Genomic DNA, 25771 nt, shown 5'->3' on the forward strand with positions numbered 1-25771 from the left:
CGATTGGAACCCGAAATGAAATGTTAGAGGATTTAGTCATTAGTCCGTTATATCGAAGATAATATACTGTACCTACAAATCAAGTCGTAAACAAAATTGCACTCAGTGTTGCCAAACAATAAGAGAATTTCGTTATACATTGAAAGAATTGTGTACATATATCGATTAGCCCACCTTACTTCTCCGGATCAGATATAAATACTTCCTGTAATAACAATACGTTAAGTAAGAGATCTATATGAATAAAATTAAGTAGTAAACACGAACAAGGCATAACTAAGTAGCCCGTGTATGGCTGATTTGGTGGACTAAAAAACTAATTTAAAGCGAAATACATACGTACACCTGTCGTGAAGCCGTAAAAAATATGCACATATTTTAAATATGGCTGAAAAAAAAATTATAACAATAAATGTTATTCCACAACGGCTTGAAATGATATTCAAATCAGTATTTACACGGATCAAATTTTGATCAATTGAATGTCAATCATATATGCCAAAATACTTTAATATTCTACAGAAGTAGGTACTCCATGCTTGTTAGTAAAATTGATAGGTACATATTAACGTTATAAAAAAAATAAGCTGACAGTATTAAAATAAATAACGAAATAACTATTTGTATTATAATTCTGCAAATAAATTGTTTATGTTGGAACCTGTAGCTATTTCGACTTCTATGCGATAATTAAAACTACGTAACCCCTGAAAGTTTTTCAGGAAGACAGAAAATACAACATTCGTCATTATCAAAGTACCTATTTATATAATACAAATTCATTGCACGATGGTACTACAAAATACAATACGTACATATTATTTGTCAGTATTGGTATTTCAAAACGACTCGAAAAAAAACAATGACATAATTTGTTATCTACATAGGTGCGATTCGATTAAAAGATTTTGTTTATCATTCCAAAGATCAATCAATAACCAATTAAAGAATTAACTCACAGGTAAGATGATTGGTGATACCAAAACAATGATGTGATGAGTTGATGACCGTTCAGTTTCAATTGTTATGAGAAAAGATATAGGCATTACGAGGATCTCAACTATTTCGCAGTAATTTTATTTTTATTTGTCATTTATGTCGCTGTTACCAGGCGACCCACATAAATAGGCATTTGCCTGTAAAAACCCGCCTTATAAACAGTATAGGTAATATAAGAAACAGAAATGAGGCATGAGCAGTGTGTAACTATGAGGAGACGAAATGGGCAAGACCCATAAAGAAATATTCTGTGACGGATATGAATCACATACAGTTACGAGTTATAGAAAAATGCTTTCCATCTTGATAAATTTGGTAATCATCTTGAGGAATTGAGGGCGGAAAAGAACATCGAATTTGCTAGTAAGAAACTGTAACAGTGTAACAAAAGATGCTATTACTAAAATAAATGGTAAGGACTGGTGAAGGGATGCAGAAGGCCGGTCGATACTGATGGAGGTAGTCAAGCCTTGACCTGCACCAGCTGCAGCATCATCCAAAGAGACGATTAAATTTTGCAAACGATGTTTTTACAATAAATCAAATTATTTTGAAACAAACAATTTACAATTCTGCTAAAGTATTGGTATTTTTTCACCCATATTGTGTAATTTAATCATTGATTCAGTGACATTTATATTATGCAACCGTATGCAGAAAAAATGTATTGAACATTTTATTTTAATTTAGATTTTTCTACGAATTATTATTCTTGGTATAAAAGTGTGCTGTTTAAACATAAATTTAAAAATGCATTAAGTAGGTACAAAATACTAGACTGACATTTGGCTGTGTTAAAGGTCACTAGGTAGGTATGCAATTATTACGTAAATGTTAGAAATAATTTAAAAAAAGAAGTATTCTCATAATGACTCCAAGTCCTAAATATCAACACGATTTTGGATATAACAGGTCTAACTTTTAAAAATATAATTAAATATTTTTTTTATTCGTGACTGAATAATAATACAAAATATTCATTGAAGAAAAGATAAATAAATAACTTGGAAAAGCCTACGAAATATTCCCTAGATTTTTTTTGACCGAGTATGATTCGAACAGCTTACCTTGAGATGGTAGCTTAATTGGATATGCATTTTCCGATTAGTCGAGTGAAATTTGTTACATGCGACAAGCAGATGTTTTTTTTACCGAAACTGTCACACGGACGCTATGTGCGACATTAGATTAGGTTACATGTGTTTTGAAAGTGACAACAAAATCACATCGAGACGAGTTTCCATGTTTAAGCCGGGCTTAGATATAGCTTACCACCGTTTCAATAGTATAACCTTAGAACCAATTTGTACTCAATTCATTGAAGTGAAAAAACTAATAAATAATACTATTTTTTATATTGAGGGCAGGCAATTATTTCTTTGGCGTTAAAATTAACCTCAAGGATTTTCATTATCATTTTATTTTTTGCGATAATATTAAGTACACAGGGTAATAATAAACAATCGTCATATAACAGAATTTTAAATAAACCCAGATAACTCGAAAACATCTGTGTAATCATTTCGATTAAATACAGTCATTCATCGTAGAAGCGTTCTTTGCAAAACCAAAACAGACAGTAATATTTTGCGGTCATATGATTAACAAAAAAGTAAACAAATAATAATAGATACTTACCTATTTTTGTTTAACCAGCGATGTGTATAGATAGGTACTAGTTTTGTAGCCAAGTGTTGTATTAATTTCAAAAATCTATCACGAAAGCTCTAGCGAGGCGATGTCTTTGCCTACCAGAGGCACTTCGCGGAGAACTACGGAGCTTGCAATTTGAGACATTTTAATACAATTAATATATTGAGATAATATACAATTTCAACTGTATTAATTAATAAATATGCATCTGAAAACGAAAAAAAGAAAAATATTTTTTATTTTAAGTCAAAGATAAACTTACAATAATTGTAAAAAAGTGTGAATTTGTCAAAGGCCCCATCTTATTATTACAAATATTGTATGGTCATATCTATTATTAAAACTTAGTTTATTAAGTTTTCCATGTTTCTACGTAGAGATTTTTGACTAATTTATAGTTTTAATATTTTTTATATTTATTTTTAAAAACATTGATTTTTATAAAAATATAAATGTGTATAACTTGAAATTATTTTTATTAAACCATGCCTAAACCAAACCATAATAATTTTGGTATATTTTGACAAAATTATGCACACTTTTTCATGCATACTTATTTGATTTCGTTGGATTAAAAATGCATATTATGCATATTGTTGGTTCATTTTTTTAATTCAGTAAGCCCTGCCTAACCAACTATAATAGATAAAAAAATATTCCATCTATAAAATACACAAAGTTATGTACGTTTTAATTGCATCATTTTTGAAATTTTCTTAATAGTATTTTTTGACTATTATATAATATTATGGCTTGGTTTTCGTAGGGTTTAATTGAATTTTAAAAACCAACCAACACCATCTGTAAATTGTAGTCTTATTTCAATGAAAATTAATACGTATGACTGACAAAGTTTAATGTGCTCTATTTATGGTGGATCTTAACAGCCTACCTTCACCCTTCGCCACTGAGGTATCTTACCTATCTTGTATTCCATTTTAAAAATATATTTTATTAGGAAATAAAAATGTGTTTAATTTTTTTCACATTGGGTATCGGTCGGTATTGTGATATGTGACCATACCGTATTCGTAATTGTATTACACGTCCACAGTTTCACTTCTTCTTCTTCAAGTCTTCAAACTTTAAGGAAAACCTTCATTTCACAAACATTACGATATAGGTAAACAACATAAAATAATTACTTACCTTATAAATTATATTATCCCAGTAACCCAACAATTAATCTTATTATTCTAAAATTCTTGCAATAATTATACTTCTATGTAATATATTGTCTATTTATAACGTGTTTTTTTTCCGTTTCAAAGCAAATCTCAATATGACAACAGAACCACAATGTAAGAAAACCGAAGAAATCATAATAAATTCATAACACGTGGATTATTCCGGAATGATATAAAAAGGATATTATGATTAAATATAATATTATGCTTGAGATTTTACAACACGTGTATCCTCTTCTAATGCAAGCCTCAATTTCCTTAAGAATACTAATATTATGTTAAGGGGGACCGTATATGCCAACAGAGAACCTAGCGGAAAAATACGAAGCTTGCAATTTAAGATTTTTTTTTGATAATTTACAATTTCAACTGTATTAATCAATAAATATGTATCTGAAAACATTAAAAAGATTTTTTTTAAGTCAAAGATAAACTTACGATTGTAAAAAAATGTGAATTTATCACATATTTGGTACATAGGTTACGTTATTATTACAGTATTTTATGGTTATATTCATTATTAAAATTTGGTTTATTAAGTTTTCAATTTTTCACCGTTTAGATTTTTGACTAATTCATAGTTTTAATATTTTTAAATCTATTTTAAAAAATATCGATTTTTATAAAAAATATAAATGTCAGTCAGTCTCCCCGTTGGATCATTAAATTACTATCTATTTGACACAATGCCCCGAAGTTAGGACGCGGACGACTTGTCGCGATGCTCTCGAAACCCAAATCTTAGACCAAATACCTTCACGCATTTAAAAAAAAATACATCTGTTCAATATTCGTCGCAGCAATGAGTTAAAAATTTTAAATATTTTAAGTGCCGCAGAGTAACATTTCGACGGCCAAAAGTGGTCAAAGGTGGCACCCCGTGCGCATCATCAATATTAGTCAAATATATTGTAGGGAGGACGTATTGACGTATTGACGCATTCGAATTTATCATACCTTCGACTTCAAGAACAATATTTTCTATATAAATACCACGCACCTTAGGGGTCGTCCATATATGACGTCACACCGTGTGGTATAGATGGTAGGGTTGTATAAAAAGTGTCTTCACAAAACCAAAAGAAGGTGAACTCATTTTATTCTTAGAATAAAATATTTCGTGAGATCATAATATTAAAATCGATCAATTGCAAAGAAATGGGATTAAATGTGACCCAATTTGGTGTGACGGGGGCGAGGTAAAAAAAAATACCGAAAACAGCATGAGTCCATTAATTATTATGAAGGTGGTAAAATATGCTTCAGTGACAATCGCGTCTGTTAGATTCTAGAATAAGCCCGATGGTTGCATCTTTCACTACTTGTTGCGGAAAATAGTGCAAGTATTACATAATGTTCATGAGGGTATACTTTAATTTGTTGAACGAGGAAACTATTTAGATGATGCAAGTGATAATTTATTAATTAAATCGATCCTGCGCAATGGCGAATTTCAGAACAATGAATCACAAGAGGATTGCAAATAATAATTAATTGTTGCTCACATGGTAACCAAAACAATGCAGGTAGACTATCGCATTAATTTTAGACGACTCACGTTATATGTAAGGCGGAAGGCGCGTGGGAATAATACAGAAGGCACTCGAACTAGGGATTGTAACTACAAACCGAATTTCAATCCCGGGATTAATATTTTTTTCTTTGGGCAAAAAAGCCGTGAAATTTACGTAACCGATTTTTACTGCATGGTGCTAGCCTGGATGGATCCACTACTGACTACAACCTGACATATGCGGTGTGTTGTCACACAGTTTCGCAGGACATAACTATTTCGTCTAATCAATGACATTTTTTGACCATAACCTCTTGGTTACAAAACAACTGAATAAATCAATTTGCTCAGTAATAATTGTCACTTTTTCGAGCCAAGCAGTCCGTTGTCATTTGAGGTATTTAGCACAGCATCAGCTCACAATACCCTTATTTGTTAACTTGCCCAATTATTTTGTTTTTAATATTAAACTCCCCATACCATTATGCACTACTCAAAGATTGAGGGTCAATGTTTAGGATGCGCATGTGTCGTGTCTCCGAAAGTATTCCTAAATACTCGGCGAAGGCTTTTTTTACGAGAAACGAACCTCTCAAAATATGATAAACTGAGACTTTTAAACAAAAATAATTACAAGATAAAAAGAACTTTTTATATACAACGCTTTTAGATTTTCTGTTGAATCATATAAACTTGACTTGACTAGCTTAAACGATCAAAAAAATGTGTACTTGATAGAAATACTGAATAATGAAATGTCATTTCATATTGATTTCCATAGTAACGCACGTATATATTAATAATTTAGTTGCTTGGACCTCCTTAGCAACCAATAGTAGTGTTTTACTTTTTACGATTTTTTTCCGAAATAACTTTCCATACAAAACAGAATGAACTGAAAATGAATTCAATTGTGCTTAAAGATGGCTAAAAGTATTAAAAGAATGCATTGGCATCGTGTTCTGATATATTCTAAAAGTTTCAAATGTCTAGCTAGTCGGAAAGTTAGTTAAAAATCGATTGCAAGATTTGTACCGGACAAACAACCGCCGGACAAATAAGAATACGACCTAAGAAAAACGTTGTAATAATAATGACTGTCATTAAAATTTATTTAAAAACCGAATAGTTACTCTATAAGTTAGTATGTAAATATGTTCTAACATTGCAAGTAAGAAGATTAGTACTAAGTATTTTTCTATGATTTTAACTTGTTTGTTTATATACAACTATAATGCGAACAGTTTAACTTGATGTGCGGCAGCTTTGTGTTCAATAATTCTCTTTCTCGCTCTCCTATTCATTTCCCTCACTTAGAAAGCATTTGACGTTTCTTATTTGTATCTATGTAGGTAATACAAGTACCTAATTTGCAACATAAACAATCTTGACGAAAGAAACACGGCATTAATATTACCATATAACTAAAAATATTCCGACCTAATGGGGGAAAAAATTGTATGTCATTGTTTTTATCAAGGAAGTGGGGAATAATAGTATCTTCCAATCCTGGAAATAGTCACTAAAATAATTCGATAACAACACGAGCGGCGTCGCCAAGCCTCAAGTGAAATTTGTCGCATTCTGCATAATCAATGTTGTAACATGTATTCACTTGACGAGAGTACATTTTGTTTTCTCAAAATTCATATATTATAAAGAATCTGAGAAATAAACATTTTCGGGATCAAAAATTTTTATCGAATTCCGGAATTGCCAACCCTAACTTGAAAATTGTTCATACAAAACTATGTCACAAAAGGGCACAGAGTATCGACAGTTTTATGAATTTAATCAGCCTACATTAAACCACACAAGTACTGAGTATCCGCATACTGATTATATTAACTCAGAAATGCTTGGGTCATTTTAAGAATTCTAGAAATTTGTCAATAATTACATTTAAAAGAAAATAACTTAAACACATTCCAACATATAATAAATAGACTGGTTTACATGTACCCACTAATCTATTCAATGTAACTGTATCGTGATACTAAAACGTGGGCTTACATACAAGGTAAGGAAGGTTATCCAATTGAAAATTATCAAATAATTGAATAAAATTAATGTAGTAATTATAGTCTCCATACACTCAGACATTGGGATAAATTATTTGACATCATCACGTCAAGTATGATTCATTACAGTTAAATATACGAGAGCGTTGATTATTATAGACAAGTAGATACTCGACTCGTTTTGACTTAATATACATCTTCTGGTCCATCAATATAGTAGATATATTTTTTTTTAAATAGATACTCAAAAATTAAATATCCCCTAACGTCTACTTACATAGTCACACATTTTCCCCAACAAACTAAGTGATTTATTACAACTCAACATGCAGGGAAATAAATATACAGAGCATTCGTGGGTTGAATTGAAAGACTTATCGACTACGTAACCTGTGGAGCATCATTGGAGAATACGACTGTCTCAGGACAGATTATATTCTTTCTGCATTAAGAGCATACATACGTGAAACGGCAAATTATTTTTAACAGTAGGTGGGACGAAATTTTTCACTCGTCGCCTTTTGGAGACCGACAGTCGAGCTGTAAGCACTTCAATTTGTTCTGTGATGGCGTCGGAGGAATATATTCTTAAATCGTGTAAAGATGACTAAAAAACGTTACCCATTTACTTGAAAAAGAAAACATGTATACACAATATACTGTTATTATTACTAATATAACAATAACATAACATTAAATGGACGCGTGTTGAATTTTTATGACACATTATATTTCGTTCGGGTCGCGGCACTTGCAAAATCCGCGCATGCCTCAACTGAAGATAGCTTAAGATTGCTGGCCTTCAATAGAAGTCGGAGGGAAAGAAGCGGCATGTGAAGCAGGACTGAATTGGCGAAAATACGTGGATTAAAACATCAAAGAAAAATTAATTATAATAAAGATCCTTCGTTGTTAGTTTTGCATCGAGGCTAACCGCATTGAATCCATTACGGCGAGTCCACTATTGCAGTTGTGCCAACGGTTAAAAAACAAAAACGGAACGAACTTCTGTCATAAAATTAAGCACGGAATGGCGTGTCGTGAAATATTAAGTCGCTTAATTGGCAACGAAGTGCAAATGAAACACTATGAAGTGCGGCGTGGAGCTACTCGGTTCGGTTTACGGTAAAGTTGAGGTGAAATGGTACGACAGGGAACGGAGCTTAACTATCGGGGAAACGATAAAAGATAAGCCAGCCAACTTTGCTTAACAGTAATCATTATCGCGAACTGCTAACGACTGCTGACTTTAGAATTCGCGGGAAATTCGAAAGTTCAAAAGGATTCAAGTTCACGGACCAGCCGACTATTATCGAATCGAGTGCAGGGAAAGTTACATTTACTTCGAGAGATGAATAGTATGTCGTAATAGGTACCGATGAATTAAATAGTGATGATGCACGGGTCAATAAGAATGGGCAACTTTAGATAGCGTTGATCACACAGATATGCGCGACTTATTTCTTCTTCAAGCCAAACAGATTTAGGCGTCTTGAAAGACCGATGAATAAAATATATTATAACGAAATGAATTCGGAAAAGTCACGGCATGATGGGTGGAAAAAAGTGAGGAAAATCACAAGGGATGTGGATTCATGGAAGCGCCGTGTTGTGTCCATATACCCCATCTATGGAAAGAATACGGCAAAAGAAGAAGAAAATTAATCTAAATTTTACATCACATTTTGTTGACGACAAGATTATTTAAACAAATTGTTTGCAAAACAATTAACTAACGATAAGAAAAGGAAGATTATGCGTGAAGCAATATTTAATACTGGCGTTCATAAAACTACACTAATTATTGTGAATAAGACGGCAAAAAGATAAAAGGAACAACGGGGTTTTTTATTAAAAAAAAAAAACATGGCACCATACCGGAAACTAATAACTTCTCCATAATAGTGCAGTTAAATTACAACATTTAATACTATATGGAATGACTTACAAATCAAGCTTTGCAGTAGAGAATTAAACAGCAAAAGTACGAAATAATAAACGATGTTAAAAATTAATTGAAAATAACTGTACAAATGGATTAAAAGGATAAGTTCTGAAGAGATAAATGCTCGTATAAATATAAATATAAAAGAAAGTGCTCTGAATCTTGATTGTTCTTGCAATTGGGTTGTGGCTTTAATTTGAAGAAAAAAAGTTTAGCATTAAATGCATCATTGGTTAGGCGAAAACCATATAATGACGAAACAAGACACCTGGAAAATCGAGATAATGACTGATGTTATAATACTTTGGGCAAATTACTAAAATTATCTAACCAAGCCACGTAAATTAAACTAAAATATTCCAAGATTCTATGCTACAATAATGTTAGTCTAATAAGAAAAAGGATGATATATATATGTTTAAAAGAGTAATACATATAACAAGTATGTAGTAAGAATGATTTAAGCCTTCATCCATGGCAAGCAGACCACGGCAAAATCAAAGCTAAACAGATTATTTGCCATCGATACACCAAATAATTCACGGTAGAAATTTCATATGTATGCCAAAATCGTCATATTTTTTTCCAACAGTTATGTAAACATTACCTACTTAGTAAAAAATGTCCACCTTTGCAAATATTTTTTCTTGCCTGGTAAGTATATATTTTCGATATTTGCTTACGATGTTATAACGAACAATGTGTAAAAATATACCACGGATGAATCATTTTAAATAAACTTATTTATTATACGAACAAAAGAACACCTACGTTTTATATCAATAAGTCAAGTTCTGCGTGATTGAAATTCACAGGGAAAAACCTAGCGTAGTATATATAAATAAAATTATTAGATTAAATTAATCACTATGGCAAACCAATAACATTTATTATTGATATAATCAGTGCAGGTATTGAATGGAAGAGGTGTGAGTAGTTTTTTTGTAAAAGTTGCATGTTTCAAATTAATAAAAACGTAGTCGTCCAAGAGAAGATAATATTATTATGAAGGTTTTCAAAATGTGAAAACTTTCCTTTTCAATGATTTTTTCAAAATTAAATATTAGGGTAGATTGTACCCTAATATTCTAATATGTAGTAAAATACTAATATTTTTATGTGACGAAGACGCGGGCGGAGACTAATTATAAATAATGTACATATTTTTTGCGACAGTGCATTCGCCCTAGCAATGTGGGGGTGCAACACTTATAACGTTATTCTAAGACAGATCTAAGTGAATGACACCGGTCCGTATCTTTATTAAATTATTTTGACACCAAAAGAAGAAGATTGTATTATAATAATTAAACAACTGATTTCGTCCTGATGTACTATGCGAATAAGCTAGTATTCAAGTAATTAGGCCCATATTTTACAATGCATTTTTCATAAATTCCGTCCATTCCAACAATGTCACCTTGAGTTACCATATGAGATTGACAATATTACAGTAAGTAAAAGGAAAATGCCTATTTTAGCAACATATAGAAGTCTACTAATGTCATCATCATTATTTACTATTTGTTTTATCTATAGAATTATCAAAAGGCATTAAAACTTAATTATAACCATACGAATATTTCTATAATTCTTAGTCTACCTACAAGAAGGCCGATCATAATAAGTACTTCAATACTTTCATATCGTTTTCTCACAGTAAAGCAGATAGGTATGTCTCTTTTGTCAATGTATGACAGGTAAATGAAATCTGACGTATATATTATATTAATTATATGTATTTACTGGATAATGCCATCGATTTTAAAAATAATAATATTATAATTAGATGTTAATTGATGATTCTAGGAATAGCTGAAATATGAAGTGCATATTAACTGAAATATTTGCAATTTAATATGTTGGGTAACTTAAGGTGACATTACAGTAAGGGGAGTGTTAAACACCGTCTTCGCCAACTAGCCACAATCACCACTCACCTAAGTAAACATATATTTATATTAGGATATAAGTTATAGGATTTTTCTGTAGTTTATTTTACTACATAACTAATTTTATCATAAAGTAACCCTTCAAGAATATGTTTAAAAGTATTTATTTTCCGAATGTTTAAGCCAATAATGACGAGAACGGAAAATATCCGAGGTGGCAAAGTGAAAATTCGAAAAGAATATAAGCAAAGTATAAAAAAACCGCGAAACCTTCTAGGTAAAACAACTAAATGACTGGATACATACGAATACATACATATTAAATTAGTAGAGTATATTTTTTTCAACTCGTGTACAATTTGTGTTGCGTGGTGTACTGGTATCATTTCGTCATGATATATAGATATCACTTGATTGTCACAGGCGACAATCCAGAATTCAAACAATAATGTCCACATATGAAGTAATCGCAAAACAACACTCGAAAAGAGACATTGAATGAACCGTGTGGGATGGAAGTTATTATATCATAGAAGTTGACTCATTGTAAGTGCTAAGATCAGATGATGGACCATACAAAACCGCGTTATTTCGGCGTGGGAACGTCGTAAACAATAATACGACAATGGAGAATAAAATTACGCAGTTAATGGTTGATGGATGTAAACAAAGCAATACAATATAATATTTTTCAATATACAATGTAACACTTAAGATAACCCCCACACTACGTTGAAGTGTGCATAAAAAATTACATATCGATTCAAATTTAAACCGAGATGTATATCTAAATGCAGTGGCGGCTCGTGGATAATATATCTGGGGGTGCTGCGGTTGATAAAAATGGAGAATAAAATTACGCAGTTAATGGTTGATGGATGTAAACAAAGCAATACAATATAATATTTTTCAATATACAATGTAACACTTAAGATAACCCCCACACTACGTTGAAGTGTGCATAAAAAATTACATATCGATTCAAATTTAAACCGAGATGTATATCTAAATGCAGTGGCGGCTCGTGGATAATATATCTGGGGGTGCTGCGGTTGATAAAAATCAAAAATAAAAATATTTTGATTATATTTTACTATTTACATCAAAATTAACTAATACTTAAATTATTAATTATATCAATAATTAAAATAAAGAACTCTGCATAAATTGCTTGCAGAAATGAATTTTAACAATGTTAATAAATCATGAAAGCTATATTTCTTTACTCGCTGGCGCGCGCGTGCTCACATGCGACGCAGAAACGGCGAAATACTGTCGGACCGGCAGTACCGATCATGCATCCAACTGCGAGCCCGCTCCCTTCTTCGCCCACTCGAGCATATTCCATTGAAAACGGTACTGCATAAAATCATAAAGATGGTCACTTTCTGGTATTCGTACCGCGTTGTATGATAATTATTGGATGTCTAGGTGCGCGGGCGAGCTTAATACACGCTTATAATATTGATATTTTCATATAATATATATAAGTTTATGTATATTATAATATTACATTTTTCTCAATTTGCTTGGGGGTGCTGCAGTTCCGCAGTGCATATGGAGGAGCCGCCACTGCATAAATGTCATATTACGTTGAATCAAAATCTAGTTCGAAAGTAACAAAATATTTCAGAATGGTTGCCTTATTTAAATTTAAATTTCCTGATAGTTATTAAAATACATTTTAATTGTAAATAGATTAACGAAACTTAATTTAATGGATACTTTATCAAAGTATTTTAATTGTAAATGCACGCACGGTGATAAAGAGTATAGGTAACTACAGTGATATGACTGATATGATGTGTATATTTATACTGACATGGCGTCTGTTTGCGAAAGTTTGTATTGTCATATGTAGGTTTCAACAATGTTGATAATATAATAAAACGTATTTAATACTAATAATATGCTAATCTCTCGAATTTGCATATATAATCAATATTCAAAAAAATCCTTTGTCAGAAACAAGTATACGACATTCAAAATTATTTATATCATTTCTCGTTAAAAAGTAACACATATTAATACATACATCATTAGTTTTAATAGCTCTTCATAATATGCAAATCGCTATAGGTATACATATGTTTAGGTACATAGTTTACTCTAGCACTAACCGTTAATCAGCTGATAAACGGTAAAATAGCGTTTGGTGATTCATAACATTCTATGCATATCGACCTTAAGCTGTTAGACTCAGTCACGATAATTCTTTAACTTTGTCTAATTTATTCGGTAGCAAATTTAATAATAACTAAGTTATTATGTGTATGTATGTTCCGATGATTAATAAATAAATTTCTAAATACAAAAAAGGAAGTACTTTAATCTCTTGACCTACTCCACATATGTTACTAATCAATGTGATAAAATTACATAATATAATATTTCAGAAGAAGATCTTGAATTCAACACTACAACTCGATTTTGCATAAAACTGAATCTGATACATTATTTTCCTTTTCTACATATTATTTTAATCAGCATTTATTTCAACTCACTCATAACTCAATGCAAAACAGCAGATAACATTATCGCAATAACTATAACCTTCACTCACTAAATTCTAACAACTAAGTATCTGGTATAAACTATCTACAGTTACATACTGACTGAAATATTTACTTAGTTGTTTTTACTTTTTTACATTTACAAGATAACAGAATATTGTCTTAATAAAAATCAGGAAAACTGATTCAAACCATTGAAATATAGGTACACTGTTGTGTTTATAATTGAATTTTAAAAATGCTACACACTATCAAATACATTTAGTTGTAGAAGTGAGGAAATTGAATTTGAGGAGATTTAATGAAACTAACGTTTGCTACTGAATCACGCTTCATGATTGTCAAAGACGAAGAATCATTGAAAATTTAAGGAGTCAAAATTATCAATTACAACTAAATCTTTATATAGCTCAGTCAAACATCAAAGCGCTTTTGTGTATCCAAATGTTTCTGAGATAATATAACCTACAAACTATAATATTATAAATAAGTATATAGGTAATAATTTCATAACAAGAAGAAAATAAATATAAAGGGGTCTACGAAATTTCTGTGGAAGAGCACAAAGATTTAAATTTGAACAATGTTTTACAGTATTTAATTGTTCACGGAATATCACAAACATTTTATTAAATTCTTTCACATCCTCTGTAGATATTTTTAGCGATAATTTTATTGTAACTACATATCATACATTATTATAAATGAATTAATAAGTCATTTTTTCAGATAAAAAGGCATAATTATGATGTTGATAGCTTTGATACAAATTAAAGCATTCATTAAAATAATAAACAAGGACTGTCAATGAGCCATGACAAAAACACGTAAATATTCAGATGAAATTTTATATAAAATATGAGACTTAATAAATATCAAATTATTACGGTTTTCTTGCACATACCTACATACAGGAATTCAATTATTTACAGATGAATTCATAAATACAAGCAAACTTTAATGAACGATATTGTTGAAGCCAGGGAACGCAGAAATAAAGACCTTCCGGGCGAGACTGTAAGAAGGATTAATTCTCGAGTGTGGAGAAATATAGGATTAACTTGAACAACAATATACTCATGTCATAGTTACGTATGTATCATACATAATATGCATTACAGTTTGTCATGTAAACGAAACGCGCATTCAATATTGGCCACATTTTGAGGCCCGACTGTCATAAAGTAATAAACCGATTCCTGCTTTAAATTCTTGGTCCATGCCGACTGACTTTCACATTTCAATCTTATTCATCTGTTCTGTGGTAGTTAGTTACTACCCTTGTGGAGTTTCAAAAGTTCCTATATTAATATGTCAGTAGCTACTTCGATGTGTATATTTGAGAGAAGTATTGATTTCCATTGAAAAGACGATTTATAAAATGCGACATTTCATTTCATATATTGTTTGATATTCTAATATTTAAAGATTCTGCATATCCATGTCAAATAAATCAGTTGTACAATGGAGTGAAAAATGGTTCTCAAATTCTACAAGCGTAATAATATGAGGGATTAAGTCAGTATATTAACGGATTCTTCATATAAATATTCTAGATAATGACTGTACATTGAATTTATAAAACTTTGATTTAAACTATTTAACTTAAAGGGTAACACTGAAAGAAGTCAAAGGCCACAATACAAACATCTGATGTTGCATTATGTAAGCAGGTACCTATGTAAAAAGATGGTTAATTATGTATTGTATACTTAAAATGAATCGTAACATTCTCACAGAAAAGCAATACCTATCCATAACTACAAAAAACTCATGACTTTGTAGATTGAGAATATCTGTTTCTTTTTTACATTCAATTATGTACTCTAATCAAAATAGATATTATACATACATACATTGTCCACGAACATAGTTAATATTACAGAACTGTAACTCTATAATCAGAATGATTTGTCACAAACTCTTAGGTATGTCTAGTCCAGGCCAAATGATACATAATTATATAAATTTTAACACTGTATAAAAACTGTTAAACAGCATTTTTTATAATACTGATATTCAAAAATTTTGTTATCACAGCGGATGGAAAATGTGCAAAAATACTGACAATCAAGACGTAAGGATTAGTTAGGAGTATTTCATCGGACATCGTGGCGTGAAATCTCGTACAACGTTGTTTTGATAGTGTCCAAACTAGAGTACCTATTTCATAGCAAAATTTGCATGTCTAGACAAGCGTTTCGCTATACAAGTTTTAAACAGTGAACTATAATGGAGTTCTACCACTTGGACGTTAGTGGAATGGATACATTATAAGCATGACCCTCAAAGGGGGGCTGACAGGGCTCTAGCCTGGGGCCCGGGATCAAGGGTGGCCCGGCGTGGCGTTTGACCAGATAACTGAGATAAACATACATCACAAATTTGCTCTGATAATAAAAAAAGTCGCATGCGGTGCTACTTTACTTTTTGACCATTGATTTTTTTTAAATAATTACGTGACGGTGCGATATAATTTTTGATTATTGTGTGTCGATACTCGACTACTCCACAATTCAAGATGATGCATTAAAAATAAAAAAATCGCTAATACACTGAATACCCTTAATTTGAACTTAAACACCATTTAGAAAACATCACTGTAGAACTTCACACTGTCTTTAACCATAGAGATAGGTAGGGGGGCCGCTAAAAAACTTAGCCTGAGTGCCCGCTTCAGGATGTGCGGGCCATGATTATAAGATTTGGCCGTAGCAATTGAACCAATGCCATAGCAATGTAATTAATCAGTAGGAAAGGATTGTTATCTAGGAGGAAAATTAAATCGTACCTACATTATATATTAATAATAATAAATTTAAAGACGTAAGTAGTATGTACACATTCTACAGTGATTAATGATTATTCATAGATTATTAATACTAAGGGATCTTGATTAAAATTGATTTTAATTCAAATTGAAATCCGGGTCGGTAACAGCGATTACTATAATCGAAAAAAAACTTAGAATTTCATAAGTAAATTATTGAAAACAAAACAACAATTTGGTAAACAATACCGGATGCCTACTTATAAGACGTCAAAATCTCTGTAAAGAATATAGGTACCCAACGAGCCATATAAAATACATTTATAAAAGCAGTACACACTTCACTGAATTAAACTTGTCACAGATACTAGTTAAAAAAAACTATAATATTTCTGAAATCACCTGAGTAGGACCCTCGAGATCCAGGAGACACAGCTACGGCTGGCATCTTGGAGCTGGTCTTCCAACTAATATCCTGAGAGAGATGTGAACCTAAGAGCACTGTATCCTTCGAATTAATTCGCTATTCGATAAGCCAGTCGTAAGTAAGTTGGACGTGTAAACTTCGATGTTGTTTATATATGAATTCGTGACTAGTTTATGATTCGTTTCGCCCTATCTGATGCTGCTTGTGCGGCGGACGGATTGGAACTGAATCGGCTGAACTCTTGGCTCCGTGAACGTGATACCGGCAAATTTAATGCGGACGAGTAAATAAACATCGAAACAGTGAAGCGACAATCGCAACGCTGACATCGCGTACACAGTTTATATTATTAATTTTACACTGCGCTCGGTTTGTCTTCGTTGCGATTACTGTAACAACGATTCGTCTTACCAGTTCACTACAATTGTGCAGAGTGTATAAATAAATAAGTAATTAATTACACTTAGGTACTTGAATTTCTTAGAGAAAAAAATCGCACGGTTTCGAGATACTTCCACATAGCAATCGTCTGATCCTAATGAACAAAACAAAACCTAATTTGTAATTTAGTTATCAAATGTTTTTAAGCCATATCAAACGAAATCAAAAGTTTGCGTCGAAATGTTGACTAAATGTAAACGGTAATCGTATATGTATTTATTTATGCCCACATTATCAAAATAATATTTAACTAAGTACCTATATACATTTTATTATTCCACCATAGTATTTTCTTTTCTCGTTTGCGAAAATTGCAGTAGTAAGTTCGCCAATGTGGCAGCATGTGTTTCTGCGTCAAAATTTGTCCATCATTTGATCGATAACTTCAGAGTGACTTAAATAAAATATTACTTTTTAAAAAAGATAAAAAGAACTTTTTATATACCACGTTTTTAAATTTTCTGTTGAATCATATAAACTTGAAAATTCTATGTATTAATAAAAACTTTTTTTGTACTTGATAGAAATACTGAATAAATATTATAGAATACTGAAATGTCATTTTGACATTTCATATTGATTTCCATAGTAACGCACGTATATATTAATAATTTAGTTGCCAGGATCCACTTAGCAACCGATAATAGTGAGTGGTAAATATTACTTTTAATGATTTTTTCCGAAACATACAAAACAGAATTAACTGACAAAGAATTCAATTTTGCTTAAAGATGGCCAAAAGTATTAAAATAATGCATTGTCGTCGTGTTCTGATATATTCTTAAAGTTTCAAATGTCTAGCTAGTCGGGTAGTTAGTTAAAAAATCTTGGACAAACAAGAAAAAGTCTGTACTGGACAAACAAGAATACGAGCTAATAAAAACGTGGTAAAATACATAATTACGTTATTATAAAATATTATTAGATATAAGACATGAATCAATAAGTAAATATTACTATAGTCTTATAGTATACTTATTGCACAAATTATAGCAGGAGATGTTTGATATAAATAAACAAGGAATACCTTTTATATTAAGTACTGATTATAGACTAGATTTATTGTGTAATTTTAAGAACTAGCTATCTCCCCAGGAGGGTGTAATAATAGGAATTGTAATTGTTCACACCAGGGAACTCAGAAATAATATCGATGTTTTATGATGTTTTTTGAACATCTGCTATATTATCCCTTATACAGATTATTATATTGTTAGATTCAGATTGTACACGGTTATAATAAATACCTGTGCAGTGTTCAACCTATATATATATTGAGCGTATAAGATCATACTATTAAGTTATGTACTCATGTTAAATACCGAATAATACAACTGTCTAATAAATGAATCCAATAAAGTATTTTAATAAGATACAATCGTTAATTACTAATTTTGGACTAATCATAGCATCCAAGTTAAACAGTGCTAAAACAAGGTAGGTACAATCAATTAATAGTTGTCACAATATGATAGAGACATCATAACAATTAATTAAAATAAAACACAATTAGATATTACAGATCATTTTGCGACTACTGGACCGTCTTAAGAACTCACACGCTTACAACGTATTATAGATTTATTACACTTATTATTATAGACAAATACAATATTAACTTCAGCGGGTATTTATAATTTTAAATGATAAATCGTACAGCAGTAGCAGATACGGTACATTTGTGTTGATTAGTATACAACCAAACGCACTAAACATATCTAGGTCTGACGACTTACGACAAGAAAAAGCTCTACAATCCGACGAAGAGATCCATTAGACTAAGCTACTTAAAATGATGCATTTACTAGGGTTGGTATGAAACGTTTAACTTTATACTGTACCAGCAGATAAGCCCCATTAACACATGTACAGTGTACATGCGCATATATCCATCAAAAAGTTTATTTCTTTTGATACAATTTAATATTACTTTATAAATCATTACAGTGGTAACATCATGGACCCCACAAGGGGGGGGCTCTAGCCTGGGTGACCTGCGTGGTGGGTCGAACAGTTAAATGAGATAAACACACACCACAAATTTGCTCTAATATTTTTTTTTTAAAGTCGCATGCGGCGCAATTTTCTTAAAAAAAATTAACATTTCAAAACATGTAGCTGTGCGATGAAATTTCATATAATATCACGATTGATATAATTAAATGATAAATATAGGTGTAGAATTTATTTTACAATTATTTTTAGTGTGTTTTCTGATTATAAAAATGAGTATTTATCAAAAAGGGTTGGGTGTTATTCGGCTACCACAAAAATGGGTTACTATCAGTGCTTTATAATAATATGATGTAAGTACTTATATTTTTTACATAACTAGTGATTAACTTTTTCAAATGTAAAGTGGACGCTTTGGGAAGTATGTAATATTTATATAGGTATGAAAGAATATTAAACTTACTATACATTAATTATACCTACTTAGATCGAATCTTAATATCGTGCAGGTCACATATATCTAGCCGTCTCGGAAGACGGCAGACAATTAATTTTATATATAGATATTCAGAAACATATCTGAATATTAGAAAAAAAATAGTGCCATCGGATCGCACCCTACCCAATTATGACGAAATTAACTAAGTCATGCAACTGAAGTGCTTCTCAAATTTCGCTAATATTGGCGACTGGCTTTCGTGTTTTGAATCAAGGAAGGTACCAATCATAATATGTATTTACCATGATTTTTAGCCAGCGTGAGAATCTATACAAAATTGTAAAGTGTATTTGTACCTAGGTAAGTACTGACAAAAAAACCCTTCCAGTTATTAGGTTAATAAAAACACTTATGTTGTTGACTTATGATACGTTTGACAGTTTATCAATGTTATTATGTTATTAAATCTATATATTGAAATATTGGCATAGAAAAGTATTTACTTATAAAATTGTAAGGTTGAGATTATAACTCGATATATCGAGAAATGGTGTTGAAAGATAACATATCAAATACAAAATACCGACAACTATTAAATAATAACATATAATCAGTAATCACTTAATCAGTAATCAATCAGTAACTAAACAATGATAGCCATATACTTTTTTTAGATCCACTGTATCGCCAAATACATTAAAATATGAATACTCTCATATTTTTGGCATGAAAATCATTTCGTCAAGACAGCAGTATTATTACGCAGATTTTGTATACTGCGTCATGTGGTTTATATGCACATATCTATATCTAACCTAACCCTAGTATCGTTAGATACATCTCACTCGCTAACTGATAAACTGTTGTATGACACACGCATCGGTCTATAAAAACACAAACCACTTTCTACGAATACATCAATGACTAAGGTATACTGTCATAGATTAACCTTACATTATGATTGGCTTTATAATTCACTCGCAGAGTTGCCAATCGTACTATAATTATAGTACTTGTACTATAAATTTGGTCAGCCTACTGTGTACGATAATAAAAAGGTATAGTAGGTCCAAAATTCTATAATTTTGAATATCGGAAAAATGTAGATACCTAGGTACCTATTGTTACCTAAACGATTTAATTTTGACATTAAAAAATACGCCAAAAGTACCATAATTTCGCAATAGAAGAAACTTTGGCAAGTCTAGAAGAAAAATTGCTCGAAAGAGGTAAAAAAAAGCCCTTGACTTTGAAACGGAATTTATTGCATTCGCCGGTAAGCGTTTTTTGTCGGAAGAGGTATACTGACTACTGAAATAAAAAAGGGCCTCGGAATTCCTCCTATACATTTTTAACAGATGACAACGCGTCAATACTATAATTTCTTGGACCGCGAACTATAATTCGATGACAAATAGATGGGAACACAATTATTCAGTGTGGAAGACGGACATCTCTCCACGCCTGCTTGTCCTGTGATGTGGTTCTCCCGTTTATATGTCCGTTGTGATCTCCCAGTTTAATCCAACTAAGTTTGTAATAAAACATATAATTATGATTAGTTAAATCAGCTCCTGTTATGGGCGGGCTACATGACCGAAGAACTGCAGATATTGTATAACTACATCTTTTGGAAAGCCATTCCTTGATCTCCTTTTCCTGCCAGATTAATTATGAATAAATGGGTTTCGGTGTTTTCAGTTAAATTATTACACTTTTTCACAAGTTAGAAATGCCTGAATTATATTTCCTTTGAAATAAACATTCTATGTATAACATTAGATCTGTATGAATTCTGCAATAAGGTACAACTAGAGTTGGGTATTCCCCGAGAAAATCTCAATCTCGAGATTTCCCGAAATGATGAAATTTTGAATTCTCGAGGTTCGGGATTTCCAAAAAAGAATTCTCGAGATATCGGGAAATTTAAAAAAAAACGAGAAAATCTCAATCTCGAGATTTCCCGAAATGATGAAATTTTGAATTCTCGAGGTTCGGGATTTCCAAAAAAGAATTCTCGAGATATCGGGAAATTTAAAAAAAAAACCTGTAAAGAATCCTAAAATCAGTGTAAAAACAGACGAATTCCAAAAAAATGTTTTTTTTTATTTATGTAAGAAGACAAACAAATATAAGTAATAAAACAAAAATATTTCAAAACATTACTTAAAAATAGGATTTCAAAAAACACAGACTGTCAATCGCTACGTCTGACAATCGCGTACGTTTTTGAGACACAAAATTCCCTGACTATGAAAAATTACGCTCATTTTGAGCTCAAGATTGTGTTAAATGCCCCGATCAGTCTATGAACGTTTCATATGTTTTCTGTCTACTTTTTTCATATAGAAAAATCGTTTTTCAATTAATAGTTGATAATAAAGAAATCGCGATTCCCAAGAAAAGGTTCTCGAGATCCGGGATTTCACGAAACATTAAAAATTTCAATTCTCGAGATTCGGGATTGAAAATCTCGAAAATTTCTCGAGAATTCCCGTCGGACAATTCCCGAAATCCAACTCTAGGTACAACTGACTTCCCTGGGTATAATCGATATAAGGTAGGGTATTTTATATAATTCAATATATTTTCTGGTTGGTCGACCGATTGTACCTATGTGAAAGTGGGTCCCTTTGTTCTGGTACATTTGTTAAGTAAATTACTGTACCGTACACGTACATTTATAGGACAAAAAATGTTCTGCGGCCATTTCTTGTTAACTTTCTATACAAAATGTGGGTAAGGCAGTCACATTCAAAGGCTGGAGATGTCAGAATACTGTGTAGGTACTTACTACTTACGTGTTGTTCATTTTTATATTCGTTTAAACATACGTGGTTACGGATTGGACGTGTTTGCAGTAGTAATTATTTTTTATAGAATAAATTCGTGCAATATTAGTTACTTGACTATATTAGATTCCACCAGTGATGTCCCGTGGGAGTGGGCATGTCTTGCGTTGCATAAGGGCGGCATAATAATATAAGGAAGGGCGGTGAATGAAAGACCGAATACAAATATTACAAGTCTTAAGAGCAGTGGCGGTTTACAATGAAGAATACGATGCGACCACTTCATTGGAAAGTATCGACATATTACATATTTAATTAATAGACAAATAAAAATTATTTAAAAAAAAAAAAAAAAGGGTTTAAATAATAGCCTACTGTGAAGTCTTCGCCACTGATATGAATTATTTCCATGTGAGGCGTGAATATGTTGATAAGTCTAAACATCAATTCTCTGGCTAACTCTTTGTAAGGTTGGTTTTCTGTTATATTGACTTATCAACATATTCACGCCATACCTACACGGATTTGTCGTATAATAGCGCCCGTACACGTGTGTGGATTTACTGGCACCGATTTTCACCGTAAATTCAGAAAGTTTTTTTGATCTCGCAACTTGCACGATAATACGTGTTTAAAAGTGCATGCTTACCATGGCCGCGATAATACGTACGTACTGTCAGCAGTAAATTCATGCACGTATAAACGGGGTATAACATTAATTTAGTATGCAATTGAGTGAAACGACTTACAGAATGGTGAACTTTTGAACAATCAGATAATCTGCAACCCAGTCTTCAAGCCATAATATAAGATTAATACTTTTTATTGCAGATTATAATAAAGAGATATCTCATTCTTATTTTTTGTGCATTTCAATTTATTATTATAATATTACAACTATTCTCAATAACAATATGGTGTGGGCAGGTTCACGAAACGGGCAAAAATGTCACTGCGCAGTTCCGAAATGGAAAACACAAGACAAATAATAGTAACAAATCGAATACATTTGAATAATTAATTATTAATAATATTTCAATATTGTGTATGCACAGTTTATAAGCGAAAACTTTAAAAGTCAATGGGGTCGGACAAATTGAATGGGTGACGGAACTGTAAAATAAATAAAGAAGAATAATCAGGTAACATTTATTAGGACCATAAAAGTAAAATTCATCTACCATTATATTATTATATATCTATCATCTTTTTTAAATCAAACTTATTTAGCGACTGTCTGTCGAAAATACGGTGGATTTAATCCGTTCTCTCCACCACCGAGCGAAACGAATATGCGACACATCTCCACCACATGGGGTAGTCTACATCTACAATACTTACGTACAATATTTACTGATATAAGAAATACCAAGTGGTCGTGGATACCACTTCCAGAGTTGGCATAATAACGTATACTATCGTCTCAGATAGACGAATCACAAAAGAAACTGCGTCTTTAATATTATACACATGAATCCAAGACACGATCAATTTATTTATAGACAAATCTATTGAACGGACTGCTCTAAATCCATGCTGCTCATTCATTATAAATGACTCAATCCTTGGAGGAATCATGCTGTGCATGATCATCTCAATAACTTTTGCTGGTGCAGAGAGAACAGCTACCGGCCTATAGTTTTCCACTGATGACTCCGTACCACTCTTATGAATTGGAGTAACCTTCGACATCTTCCATGCTTCTGGAGAGATACCCGTCTCCATTGTCAGGTTAAATATATATGCAAGTGGGCCCTTGACAAAATCAATACAGCCTTTTAAAAAAAAGGTTGGGACATTATCCGGTCCCAAAGAGCGCGTATTCTTAAGTTTTTTAATAAATCTAACACGTCACCCTCATCAATTGGCATTACACTAAATGATCTTTCACAGTATACGGTAGTAGGAAAAATCGACAATATTAATAAAGCAATTGTTGATAATTCTTTGAATTGACTTGATTTTTGGTCAACGTATAACTTCGACCAAAATTTTTCGACTGTGGTATTATTAAAATGGTTTTTAAGTACTTGATCATGACTCATTTACAATAACGCATATTTAACGTTAGCCCAGTTAATTAAATTAAATATTAAAAATGATGCTGGTGGCCGCACATGAGAACCACTGATGTCGACTGTAAAGAATACTTTGAAACACATTATTAAGTTATCAATATTCGCGGAAACATCATTTCTTGTCCACCAAAGCAGACAGAAATAGTCTTCGACATAATAATAATAATTAATCAATCCTTCCCACATTTTATATAAATATTATAATGATCCTACTTAGATATTGTTGGACATAGAAAGATGCTTCTTACAAAATAATGTTATTAATATATAAAACATGAGTTTATTTTTTTCATTTCATATTATATAAGAAAATGTCAAATTAATATCCCTCAGTATGAAAAATGATTGTGAAATCTCGAGCCTAACGGAGAAACAAGAGAAGGCTATTCAAGTATTCGAAAACAAAATTCTTCGAAGAATAACTTGGACCGATTAAAGCAAGAAGACGTGAAGACTCATATGGGCCGGATGCAATGGATCTACAGCTCTCCATAAAGTTTATGAAGGAACACCTGTATACACAGAATACGGGCGGATAACGCTAAGAAAGACACGGTTACGAGAATATCTAAATACGATTAATAAATATGTAATATTCTTTATGAAATTCCGCAACGTCGTTACAGATTCCAACAACAGTATTGCATGATTATAATACAATTGTGTTGATTTTGCGCTTACGATCTTACATAATAACAATAGCCGTCATGGTAGACAAAATGCTGTGGGAATGATTATAATTTTGCATATAATTTGACGATAAACAATGCACTTTTTAGCACATCGCCAGTCACTTTCGTCGAATTAAATCTTTGAGATCGCAAGTGGCGTAATAACCGTTAATTCTCATAGCTCTTTAATTGAAACTGCAGTGGTCTAAGGCCGAGATGCATGGAATATCACGAATCGCTATACGTTATTTTGTCGTTTAAATATTATGACTAGTGACAGTTGAGAGTACTCACACCAGTCACACCGATAACAACCGAAAATCTATGGTTACCATGCAATTATTTGAGCTACTTATTTATTCTTCTTCTTATCGTGCCATCCCCTAGCAGAAATCGGCCACCATTCAGGGCGATCTTATCCCAATCTATAATATCGATCAAAATGCGTATCATTCAATATTTCGTAAACACACGATG

The 25771-nt window shown here is 31.8% G+C and overlaps 1 protein-coding gene across 13 annotated transcripts in view; it reads right to left on the minus strand.

Annotated features, from left to right (window-relative positions):
• Window positions 1-25771, minus strand: part of CLIP-190 (Cytoplasmic linker protein 190) — a 183843-nt gene that overhangs the window by 100591 nt on the left and 57481 nt on the right. For 4 of the 13 annotated variants that reach the window (XM_085958163.1, XM_085958162.1, XM_085958157.1 and 1 more), the window contains exon 1: window positions 16896-17146. The exons of the other annotated variants lie outside the window; for them this stretch is intronic. In XM_085958163.1, the coding sequence (XP_085814289.1) occupies window positions 16896-16941 (46 nt within the window). In that variant the 5' untranslated portion in view covers window positions 16942-17146. Of the gene's footprint in view, window positions 1-16895; window positions 17147-25771 lie in introns of those variants that run through there. 13 annotated transcript variants of the gene reach the window in all.

The sequence above is a fragment of the Rhyacophila brunnea genome, unplaced genomic scaffold (genome assembly GCF_057557595.1).
Source record: "Rhyacophila brunnea isolate RB1 unplaced genomic scaffold, BYU_Rbru_1.0 scaffold_7, whole genome shotgun sequence".
Lineage (NCBI taxonomy): Eukaryota > Metazoa > Arthropoda > Insecta > Trichoptera > Rhyacophilidae > Rhyacophila > Rhyacophila brunnea.